Genomic DNA, 12,194 nt, shown 5'->3' on the forward strand with positions numbered 1-12,194 from the left:
CACTGCGGCCATTTTAATCGACATTTGCTGCGGCCAATTTTAATGACATTCTGTGAGTCTATTTGATGACTTCTGCACTGCGGCCATTTTAAGCGACATTTGCTGTGGCCATTTTAAATGGCATTCTAAGTGGCTGTTTGATGTCACCTGCACTGTGGCCATTTTAAGCGACATGTGCAGCGTGCATTTTAAATGACATTCCGTGTGCCTGTTTGGTGTCACCTGCACTGCAGCCGTTTCAAACAACATGTTATGCGGCCATTCTAAATGAAATGCACTGTGGTCTGTTTGAAATGAGAGCAATCGACCGTGACCATTTTCAATGTTTTCTGTCCAGGGCAGTGAATGTAACTGGTTATTTTTGAGAATAAAGACTAATAAATGATAATGAATCATACAGAATCATAAAGGATTGTAAAGATTTACAAAGTGTTATGAAGAATTGTAAATAGTTTATTAAGGCTATGAAGGTCTGCAAATATTTATACATCATTATAAAAGGTGATAAGTAATTAACAAGACGTTTTTTATTTGAAAGGAATTATAAAGATTATACAGGATTCGGAAAGGATCTGAACCCACTCCCACTCCCCATCACTCTGGAAACAGACTCCGCCACCACTCCTCGTCACCCGAGAAACAGGCCCCGCCCGCTCTCAACGTCATCCTGGAAACAGGGCCAGCCCCCACTCCTGTCACCCTGGAAAGAGACCACGTCGCACTGCCCCATCACCCTGGAGTCAGACCCCACCCCCCATAATTCATTCGCCTGTAAACAGACCCCGCCTACACTGCCCGTCACGGAAACAGATCCGCCCACATCTCCATCACCCTAGAAACAGGCCCCGCCCCAACTCTCCATCACCCTGGAAGCAGCTCCCACACCCACTCTCCCTCACCGGAGCAACAGGCCCAGCACCTTTCCCCATCACCCTGTGGACGGAACCCGCCCCCACTCCCTCGTCACCTTAGAAACAAAGCCCGCCCCCTCTCCCACTCACTGGGAAGCAGGCACCGCCCTCCACCCCTCCATACTCTGCAGCCAGACACTGCCCTCAGCCCTCCCTCACCCTGGAGACAGACCCCGCCCCCAGGCCCTGACACCCTGGAAACTGACTAAACCCCCACTCTCCTTCTTCCTGTATACTGACTCCGCCCCCACTCCCCATCAGTGGGGAAGCAGACCGGCCCCCCTCCCCGTTACTCTGGAAACAGACAACGCCCCCAATCCCTGCCACCCTGAAAACAGACCCCTTCCCTCGTCCCCGTTACCCTGGAAACAGGCCCCGCCAGTAATCCCCGTCTCCCTAAACAAACCCTACGCACACTCCACGTCACGGAAACAGTCCCCGCCCACATTCCTCGGCACCCCGGAAGCAGGCACCGCTCCCACTCCTCCATTACCGTGGAGAAGATCACGCCTCCACTCCTCTGTCACCCTGGGGACAGACCCTGCCCCCACTCTCCCTCGCCCCCATCTCCCTGGAGCCAGACACCGCCCCCACTCTCTGTTACCCAGGAAACTGGCTCCGCCTGCACACCCCGTCACCGGGGAAACAAACCCCGCCCCCACTCCCCATCACTCTGAAAACAGACGCCGCCCCAACACCCCGTCACCCTGGAAACTGTTCCCGCCCGCATTTCCCTTCACCGGTGTAGCAAGCACCGCCCCTACTCCCCGTCACCGGGGAAAGAGACTCCGCCCCCAATTCTCCACCGGGGAAACAGGACCCACCCACGCTCAGTCTCCACGTTGACAGTCCCCGCCCCCGCTCTGTCTCCATGGTGGCAGGCCCCGCCCCATTTTGTGCCCATGGTGACAGGCCACTCCACCTCCTCTGATCATTGAATGAATTTAACAATTGGAGTAAAGGGATATTTAAGTACATTCTTCAACTGCTCTCTGAACTGAGTCTGGGTCACGGTGTAAATTGCAGTGTTTGTGCAGCAACTCAGGAGCTGCAGTATGAAGCCCAATTCCTGCAGAAACCGAGCGAGATAAACTGACCGATACCCCAACCTCCACATCCGCCACCATATCGAATACGCCATTAACATTACCCACAATAGGATGAAATTCCCCGAGATAACTAAAAGTAAAATGATAGATTTCCTTCGACTCTCCATCTCGGGGTCTCTGCGACACTTCCCACTGCTGTGAGCTCGGAGTCTCCTGCGCACTCTGCTGCTCACTAAAATGTGTCTGACAGTGAGCGCGTTGAGCATCAGAATCACCACAAATGGGAGCCCCGGGGTCAGAATGTTGTGGAGGAACTCGATTGTTCCCCAGACACGAGAGACATAAACATCCTCTGTTACATCACAAAACCAGGGATTGTTCCCCAGCCAATACTGACCTGTTAACATAAAATACCAGAAGATGTTCTTTAAGCAGCTCAGCACACTCACTGTTCCCACAACAACACCTGCCGTTTTCTCACTGCAATATTTACTTTTCAGCTTCTGGCAACAAATGGCCACAAAACGATCAATGGTGAAAGTGACTGTGAACCAGACAGAACAGTCTGTGACTGTATAAAGCAGGACGGCGTGGATATTACACACGGGGATGGACCACAGGAACCGAAACTGTTCCCAATAAACAATGGGAATGTGTCTCAATATCAGGTCCAGGATAATGACCAGCAGATCCGCCACTGACATGGCCACCAGGTAGCGTGTGACACATTTGGAGAGACCGCACTTTCCCCGAGACAGGATCCCAATCGTCAGCAAGTTAACTGTGAGGAAGGGAAATAAACAGAGGAGTTATACATCAGGCTGGAGCAAAGTTACCAGTTTGATTAAGAACTTAATGAGATGTATAAATGTGTTTCTGTATCCAGTGATGTTTTGAAATGATTGAACGTGAATGAACAAATGGGAAGGTCTGTGATACGGTGGAAGACAGGAGAGATTAAATAATAAAAGGATGATATTGAAATTGTCATACTGCATGTTGATCATAATCCTCGCCCTCTTTCGTTTCCCCGTCTGGTTTAAAAACTGTTCCATCTCTAATTGCGCGAAGTGCTGATGAAGGGTCACCTACTTGAAATATTAAACTCTTTTCTCTGTCAACAAATGCTGTCAGCCCTGCTGAGTATTTCCAGTATTTTCAGTTATTATTTCAGATTTCCAGCATCTGCAGCATTGTGGATTTGTATGGAAAGATAAATGTTAAACTGACTGAGAAACTCTGTGTCAATGCCTGTGGCATGATGTGTGTCTGCGCTGAGTTAAAGAGCGTGTGTGTGTGTGTTAGAGCGAGAGAGCGAGAGAATGTGTGTGCGTGTGAGTTTTTATGTCTGGCTGAGGAGTGACCTGTGTGCGCGGGTGTGTCAGATAGAGATTGTCTGTGTGTGTGAGAGAGAGAGAGCGCACGTGTGTGTGAGTGTGTGTGAGAGAGAGTGTATGCTTATGCGTGTGTGTGCGTTCGACAGAGAGCATGCACATGTGTGCGAGAGTGTGTGTGTGTGCGTCTGAGAGAGAGAGAGTGAGAGAATATGTGTGTGTGTGCGTGAGTGCATCTCGGAGAGAGAGTGTGTGTGCGTGTGTGTGTGTGAGAGAGAGAGGCAGAGACCGTGTGTGTGTCTGAAAGGGAGTGTGTGTGTGACAGAGAGTGTGTGAGTTTGTGTGAGAGAGACAGTGTGTGTGTGGCTGAGAGAGTGTGTGTGTCCGTGTGAGAGAGACTGTGTGTGTGTGAGAGAGAGACAGCGCGTTTGTGTGTATGTCTGTGAATGTGTGTGTGTCTGTGAGAGAGAGTGTGCGTGCGTGTGTGTGTGTGTGTTTGAGAGATTGAGCGCGTGTGGGTGAGTGAGAGAGAGAGACAGTGTGTGTGACAGAGATCGTGTGCGTGTGTGAGTGAGTGTGTGTGTTTGAGAGAGAGAGAGAGAGAGAGTGTGTGTTTGAAATAGAATGTGTGCGTGTGTATGTGAGAAAGTGTGTGTGTGCGAGAGAGAGTTAAAGAGCGTGTGTGTGTGTGGTCCAGAGAGAGAGCTGTATCTGCATGTCTGTGTGTGTTTGTGTGTGTGTGTGTGAGGGAAAGCGGGTCTGTGAGAGTGTGTGACAGTGTGTGTGTGTCAGAAAGAGAGAGAGAGCGTGTGTGTGTGTGCCTGACAGACGGGGGTGTGCTCGCATGTTGGTTTAATAAAGACAGAGTGTATGTGTGGTGCGCGAGAGACCGAGAGTGTGTGTGTGGGAGAGTAACAGCGTGTGGGTGTGTGTGAGTGAGAGAGAGAGAGCATATGTGTGTGTGTCTGAGAGATAGAGAGTGTGTGTGTGTGTGTGTGTGTGTGTGTGTGTGTGTGTGTGAGAGAAACAGAGAGAGAGACAGCGTCTGTGTGTGGGTGAGAGAGCGGGTGTGCGCGTGTGTATATGCGTGTGAGTGTGTGTATGTGTGTGCGTGTGTGTGTCAATGTGAAAGAGAGCCCATGTGTGCGCATGTGTGTGTGTGTGTGAGAGAGAGAGAGAATGTGCATGCGTGTGATTGTGTGTGTGAGATAGAGTGTGTGCATGTGTGAGCCAGTGTCTGTGTGTGTGTTTTCAAAGAGAATGCGCGTGTGCGTGTGTCTGAGAGAGCGTGTGCGCGTGTGTGTGTGCGTCTGAGGGAGAGCGCGTGTTTGCGAGAGAGATAGAGAGTGTTTGTGCATGTGTGTATTTGACTGAAATAATGAGCATCTGTATGTGTGTGTCTGAAAGGGTGTGCATGTTTGTGACAGAGAGAGCGTGGAATATCCACAGCACTGTGGATGACGTTTAACTGCCCTCTGAAATGGCGTGGCAAGCCCCTCAGTTCAAGGGCAAATCAGGTTGGGCAGCAAATGCTGACCTTGACAGTGACACACAAACTCATGAAAGAACAAAAAAGAAATCAGAAGGTTTGGGATGAGGGATTGGGGTGGGATGTAAAGCAGGGCGGCCATGGTCCCATGAATGGAGTCCCTAAATATTCCGATGACACAAAATTTGGAGGAGGGCAAAGAATCAGGATGATATGAACCATCTGCAACAGGACACAGACAGGCAATCAGAATGGGCAGCCAACTGGCAGATGGAATTTAATAGAGGGGAGTGTGAGGTGATGAATTTTGGCAGTAAGAATAGAGGGAGAGTTCTCAAGAGTGTGCAGGAGCAGAGAAACCAGCGGCTGGATTGATCAGTGAAGGCAACAGGACATATTGAGAATGGTCTGCAAGGCATATGAGATTTGGGTTTAAATCAGAGGCATTGAGTACAAAAGCAGGGAAGTTATGCTGAACATTTATAGAACTGTGCTTCGGCTTCAAGTGGAATATAGCATCCAGTTCTGGTCACCATACATTGGGAAGGGTGTGACTGTCCTTGAGAGGGTACAGAGGAGCTTTACCAGAATGGTTATGGGATGGGGGAGGGGAGGTTAATTACAAGGTTACTTTTGAAAATGTGCCTCTGTTCCCTTCGAAAAAGGAGATTGAGGGGAAATTTAATGGAAGAGTACTAGATGATGACAGGCTTAGATACGTTAGACAAGGCAAACTGCCCCAATCACCGAATAGTACAAGGACAAGAGAAACAGATTGAAGGATTTGGCAAGAAAAGTAAGGGGAATATCAGGAAGACTTTTTTTTGATTTACCCAGACAGTGGTACTGAAATGGAACTGACTGCCCACAATGCTGGTGGAAGTGGAGACGATCAATGATTTCCAGAAGAACAGCAGCTTATTCGGGAGCAGAGAGTGTGAGCGAGCGAACAGCTGGGAAGGTCAGTTTCAACTTAAACTTAACTTCCTGTTGTTTTCGGTGGACGAAGGGGCTTCAAGGTAAGTAAAAAGTCTATATATTTGAGCCGTTTAAATTAACTTACCTTTCATTGCAGCAGCTTATTTGGGAGCAGAGAGTGCAAGCGAGCGAATAGCTGGGAAGGTCAGTTTCAACTTAAACTTAATTTCCTTTAGTTTTTCGGTGGACCAGGGGGCTTCTGGGTAAGTAAAAAGCCTATATACTTGGGCCATTTAAAATAACTTATCTCTCATTGCAGCAGCTTATTCAGGAGCAGAGAGTGCGAGCGACTGATCAGCTGGGAAGGTCAGTTTCAACTGAAGCTTAAATTCATTTTGTTTTCGGTGGAACAGGGGCCTTCTGGGTAAGTAAAAAGCCTATTTATTTTGGCCTTTTAAAATAACTTATCTTTCCTTGCAGCATCTTATTCGGGAGCAGAGAGAGCAAGGGAGAGATCGGCTGGGAAGGTCAGTTTCAACTTAAACTTAATTTCATTTTGTGTTCGGCGGACCAGGGGGCTTCTGGGTAAGTAAAAAGCGTATATATTTGGGCCTTTTAAAATAAGTTACCTTTCATTGCAGCAGCTTATTTGGGGGCAGATAGTGCGAGCGAGTGATCAGCTGCGAAGGTCTGTTTCAACTTAAACTTAATTTCCTTTTGCTTTCGGCGGACCAGGGGGCTTCTGGGTAAGTAAAAAGCGTATTTATTTGGGCCTTTTAAAATAAGTTACCTTTCATTGCAGCAGCTTATTTGGGAGCAGAGTGTGTGAGCGAGCGATCAGCTTGGAACGTCAGTTTCAACTTCAACTTAATTTCCTTTTGTTTTCGGTGGAACAGGGGGCTTCTGAGGAAGTGAAAAGCCAATATATTTGAGCCGTTTAAAATAACTTACCTTTCATTGCTGCAGCTTATTAAGGAGCAGAACGTGCGAGCGAGCGATCAGCTGGGAAGGTCAGTTTCAACTTAAACTTAATTTCCTTCTGTTTTCGGTGGAACAGGGGGCTTCTGGGTAAGTAAAACGCCTATACACTTGGGCCGCTTAAAATAACTTGCCTTTAATTGTGGCAGCTTATTCGGGAGCAGAGAGTGCGAGCGAGTAATCAGCTGGGAAGGTCAGTTTCAACTTAAACTTAATTTCCTTTTGTTTTCGGCGGACCAGGGGGCTTCTGGGTAAGTAAAACGACTATACACTTGGGCCGTTTAAAATAACTTGCCTTTCATTGCGGCAGCTTATTTGGGAGCAGAGATTGCCAGCGATCGATCAGCTGGGAAGGTAAGTTTCAACTTAAAATTAAATTCCTTTTGTTTTCTGCGGACCAGGAGGCTTCTGGGTAAGTAAAAAGCCTATTTATTTGGGCCTTTTAAAATAACCTATTTTTCCTTGCAGCATCTCATTCGGGAGCAGAGAGAGCAAGGGAGAGATCGGCTGGGAAGGTCAGTTTCAGCTTAAACTTAATTTCATTTTGTGTTCGGCGGACCAGGGGGCCTCTGGGTAAGTAAAAAGCGTATATATTTGGGCCTTTTAAAATAAGTTACCTTTCATTGCAGCAGCTTATTTGGGAGCAGAGAGTGCGAGCGAGTGATCAGCTGCGAAGGTCAGTTTCAACTTAAACTAAATTTCCTTTTGCTTTCGGCGGACCAGGGGGCTTCTGGGTAAGTAAAAAGCGTATTTATCTGGGCCGTTTAAAATAATTTACCTTGCATTGCAGCAGTTTATTCGGGAGCAGAGAGTGTGAGCGAGCGATTAGCTGGGAACGTCAGTTTGAACTTCAACTTAATTTATTTTGTTTTCGGTGGAACAGGGGGCTTCTGGGTAAGTAAAAAGCCTATATATTTGAGCCGTTTAAAATAACTTACCTTTCATTGCAGCAGCTTATTCAGGAGCAGAACGTGCGAGCGAGCGATCAGCTGGGAAGGTCAGTTTCAACTTAAACTTAATTTCCTTCTGTTTTCGGTGGAACAGGGGGCTTCTGGGTAAGTAAAACGCCTATACACTTGGGCCGTTTAAAATAACTTGCCTTTAATTGTGGCAGCTTATTCGGGAGCAGAGAGTGCGAGCGAGTGATCAGCTGGGAAGGTCAGTTTCAACTTAAGTTTAAATTCCTTTTGTTTTCGGTGGACCAGGGGGCTTCTGGTTAAGTACAACGACTATATATTTGGGCCGTTTAAAATAACTTGCCTTTAATTGTGGCAGCTTATTCGGGAGCAGAGATTGCGAGCGCGCTATCAGCTGGGAAGGTCAGTTTCAACTTAAACTTAATTTCCTTTTGTTTTCGGCGGACCAGGGGGCTTCTGGGTAAGTAAAACGCCTATACACTTGGGCCGTTTAAAATAACTTGCCTTTCATTGCGGCAGCTTATTTGGGAGCAGAGATTGCCAGCGATCGATCAGCTGGGAAGGTAAGTTTCAACTTAAAATTAAATTCCTTTTGTTTTCTGCGGACCAGGAGGCTTCTGGGTAAGTAAAAAGCCTATTTATTTGGGCCTTTTAAAATAACTTATTTTCCCTTGCAGCATCTTATTCGGGAGCAGAGAGAGCAAGGGAGAGATCGGCTGGGTAGGTCAGTTTCAACTTAAACTTAATTTCATTTTGTGTTCGGCGGACCAGGGGGCTTCTGGGTAAGTAAAAAGCGTATATATTTGGGCCTTTTAAAATAAGATACCTTTCATTGCAGCAGCTTATTTGGGAGCAGAGAGTGCGAGCGAGTGATCAGCTGCGAAGGTCAGTTTCAACTTAAACTAAATTTCCTTTTGCTTTCGGCGGACCAGGGGGCTTCTGGGTAAGTAAAAAAGCGTATTTATCTGGGCCGTTTAAAATAATTTACCTTGCATTGCAGCAGGTTATTCGGGAGCAGAGAGTGTGAGCGAGCGATCAGCTGGGAACGTCAGTTTGAACTTCAACTTAATTTCCTTTTGTTTTCGGTGGAACAGGGGGCTTCTGGGTAAGTAAAAAAGCGTATTTATCTGGGCCGTTTAAAATAATTTACCTTTCATTGCAGCAGCTTATTAAGGAGCAGAACGTGCGAGCGAGCGATCAGCTGGGAAGGTCAGTTTCAACTTAAACTTAATTTCCTTCTGTTTTCGGTGGAACTGGGGGCTTCTGGGTAAGTAAAACGCCTATACACTTGGGCCGTTTAAAATAACTTGCCTTTAATTGTGGCAGCTTTTTCGGGAGCAGAGAGTGCGAGCGAGTGATCAGCTGGGAAGTTCAGATTCAACTTAATTTTAAATTCCTTTTGTTTTCGGTGGACCAGGGGGCTTCTGGTTAAGTACAACGACTAAATATTTGGGCCGTTTTAAATAACTTGCCTTTAAATGTGGCAGCTTATTCGGGAGCAGAGATTGCGAGCGTGCTATCAGCTGGGAAGGTCAGTTTCAACTTAAACTTAATTTCCTTTTGTTTTCGTCGGACCAGGGGACTTCTGGGTAAGTAAAAAGCCTATTTATTTGGGCCTTTTAAAATAACTTATCTTTCCTTGCAGCATCTTATTCGGGAGCAGAGAGAGCAAGGGAGAGATCGGCTGGGAAGGTCAGTTTCAACTTAAACTTAATTTCCTTTTGTTTTCAGTGGACCAGGGGGCCTCTGGGTAAGTAAAACGCCTATACACTTGGGCCGTTTAAAATAACTTGCCTTTCATTGCGGCAGCTTATTTGGGAGCAGAGATTGCGAGCGATCGATCAGCTGGGAAGGTAAGTTTCAACTTAAACTTAAATTCCTTTTGTTTTCGGCGGACCAGGGGGCTTCTGGGGAGGTAAAAAGCCTATTTATTTGGGCCTTTTAAAATAACTTATCTTTCCTTGCAGCATCTTATTCGGGAGCAGAGAGAGCAAGGGAGAGATCGGCTGGGAAGGTCAGTTTCAACTTAAACTTAATTGCATTCTGTGTTCGGCGGACCAGGGGGCTTCTGGGTAAGTAAAAATCGTATATATTTGGGCCTTTTAAAATAAGTTACCTTTCATTGCAGCAGCTTATTTGGGAGCAGAGAGTGCGAGCGAGTGATCAGCTGCGAATGTCAGTTTCAACTTAAACTTAATTTCCTTTTGCTTTCGGCGGACCAGGGGGCTTCTGGGTAAGTAAAAAGCGTATTTATTTGGGCCGTTTAAAATAATTTACCTTTCATTGCAGCAGCTTATTCAGGAGCAGAGAGTGTGAGTGAGCGATCAGCTGGGAACGTCAGTTTCAACTTCAACTTAATTTCCTTTTGTTTTCGGTGGAACAGGGGGATTCTGGGGACGTACAAAGCCTATATATTTGAGCCGTTTAAAATAACTTACCTTTCACTGCAGCAGCTTATTAAGGAGCAGAACGTGCGAGCGATCGATCAGCTGGGAAGGTCAGTTTCAACTTAAACTTAATTTCCTTTTTTTTCGGCGGACCAGGGGGCTTCTGGGTAAGTAAAAAGCCTATTTATTTGGGCCTTTTAAAATAGCTTATCTTTCCTTGCAGCATCTTATTCGGGAGCAGAGAGAGCAAGGGAGAGATCGGCTGGGAAGGTCAGTTTCAACTTAAACTTAATTTCATTTTGTGTTCGGCGGACCAGGGGGCTTCTGGGTAAGTAAAAAGCGTATATATTTGGGCCTTTTAAAATAAGTTACCTTTCATTGCAGCAGCTTATTTGGGAGCAGAGAGTGCGAGCGAATGATCAGCTGCGAAGGTCAGTTTCAACTTAAACTTTATTTCCTTTTGCTTTCGGCGGACCAGGGGGCTTCTGGGTAAGTAAGAAGCCTATTTATGTGGGCCCTTTAAAATAACTTACCTTTCCTTGCAGCATCTTATTCGGGAGCAGAGAGAGCAAGGGAGAGATCGGCTGGGAAGGTCAGTTTCAACTTAAACTTAATTTCCTTTTGTGTTTAACGGACCGGGGGGCTTCTGGGTAATTAAAAAGCCTATATATTTGCGCCATTTAATATAACTTACCTTTCATTGCAGCAGCTTATTCGGGAGCCGAGAGTGCGAGCGATTGATCAGCTGGGAAGGTCAGTTTCAACTTAAACTTAATTTCCTTTTGCTTTCGGGGGGCCAGGGGTCTTCTGGGTAAGTAAAAAGCCTTTATATCTGCGCCGATTAAAATAACTTACCTTTCATTGCAGCAGCTTATTCGGGAGCAGAGAGTGCGAGCGAGTGATCAGCTGGGAAGGTCAGTTTCAACTTAAACTTAATTTCCTTTTGCTTTCGGCGGACCAGGGGGCTTCTGGGTAAGTAAAAAGCCTATACACTTGGGCCGTTTAAAATAACTTACCTTTCATTGCAGCAGCTTATTCGGGAGCAGAGAGTGCGAGCGAGTGATCAGCTGGGAAGTTCAGTTTCAACTTAAACCTAATTTCTTTTTGTTTTCGCGGACCAGCGGGCTTCTGGGTAAGTAAAAAGCCTATATATTTGGGCCGTTTAAAGTAACTTACCTTTCATTGCAGTTGCTTATTCAGGAGCGGAGAGTACGAGCGAGTGATCAGCAGGGAAGGTCAGCTTCAACTTAATCTTAATTTCCTTTCGTTTTCCGCGGACCAGGGGGCTTCTGGGTAAGTAAAAAGGCGGTATATTTGGGCCGTTTGAAATAACTTACCTTTCATTGCAGCAGCTAATTCGGGAGCAGAGAATGCAAGCGAGTGATCAGCTGGGAAGGTCAGTTTCAACTTAAACTTAATTTCCTTTTGTTTTCGGCTTACCAAGGGGCTTCTGTGTAACTAAAAAGCCTAAATATTTGGGCCGTTTATAATAACGTACCTTCCATTGCAGCAGCTTATTCGGGAGCAGAGAGTGCATGCGAGCGATCAGCTGGGAATGTCAGTTTCAACTTAAAATTAATTTCCTTTAGTTTTCGCGGACCAGGGGGCTTCTGGGTAAGCAAAATGCCTATTTCCTTGGGCCGTTTAAAATAACTTACCTTTCATTGCAGCAGCTTATTCGGGAGCAGAGAGTGTGAGCGAGCGATCAGCTGGGAAGGTCAGTTACAACTTAAATTTAAATTCCTTTTGTTTTCGGTGGACCGGGGGCTTCTGGTTAAGTAAAAAGCCTGTACATTTGGACCATTTGAAATAACTTACCTTTCAGTGCAGCAACTTGTTCGGTAGCAGAGAGTGCGAGCAAGTGATCAGCTGGGAATGTCAGTTTCAACTTAAATTTAATTTCCTTTTGCTTTCGGCGGACCAGGGGGCTTCTGGTTAAGTAAAAAGCCTATATATTGGGCCGTTTAAAATAACTTACCTTTCATTGCAGCAGCTTATTCGGGAGCAGAGAGTGCGAGCGAGCGATCAGCTGGGAAGGACAGTTACAACTTAAATTTAAATTCCTTTTGTTTTCGGTGGACCGGGGGCTTCTGGTTAAGTAAAAAGCCTATACATTTGGGCCGTTTAAAATAACTTACCTTTCAGTGCAGCAACTTGTTCGGGAGCAGAGAGTGCGAGCGAGTGATCAGCTCGGAAGGTCAGTTTCAACTT

At 46.3% G+C, this 12,194-nt stretch overlaps 1 protein-coding gene across 1 annotated transcript; it reads right to left on the reverse strand.

The window, feature by feature from the left end:
- Positions 1-1,842: 1,842 nt before the first annotated feature.
- Positions 1,843-2,733, reverse strand: LOC137358447 (probable G-protein coupled receptor 139). The gene has a single exon (XM_068024411.1). It carries the CDS (start codon positions 2,662-2,664, stop codon positions 1,843-1,845), a length of 822 nt encoding a protein of 273 aa, XP_067880512.1. The 5' UTR covers positions 2,665-2,733.
- Positions 2,734-12,194: the final 9,461 nt, after the last annotated feature.

This window comes from Heterodontus francisci, chromosome 50, assembly GCF_036365525.1.
Source record: "Heterodontus francisci isolate sHetFra1 chromosome 50, sHetFra1.hap1, whole genome shotgun sequence".
Taxonomy (NCBI): Eukaryota; Metazoa; Chordata; class Chondrichthyes; order Heterodontiformes; family Heterodontidae; genus Heterodontus; species Heterodontus francisci.

Excerpts from the sequence above, each read along its gene's own strand:
- LOC137358447 (XM_068024411.1), bottom strand. The coding sequence starts at position 2,664 with ATGTCAGTGGCGGATCTGCTGGTCATTATCCTGGACCTGATATTGAGA.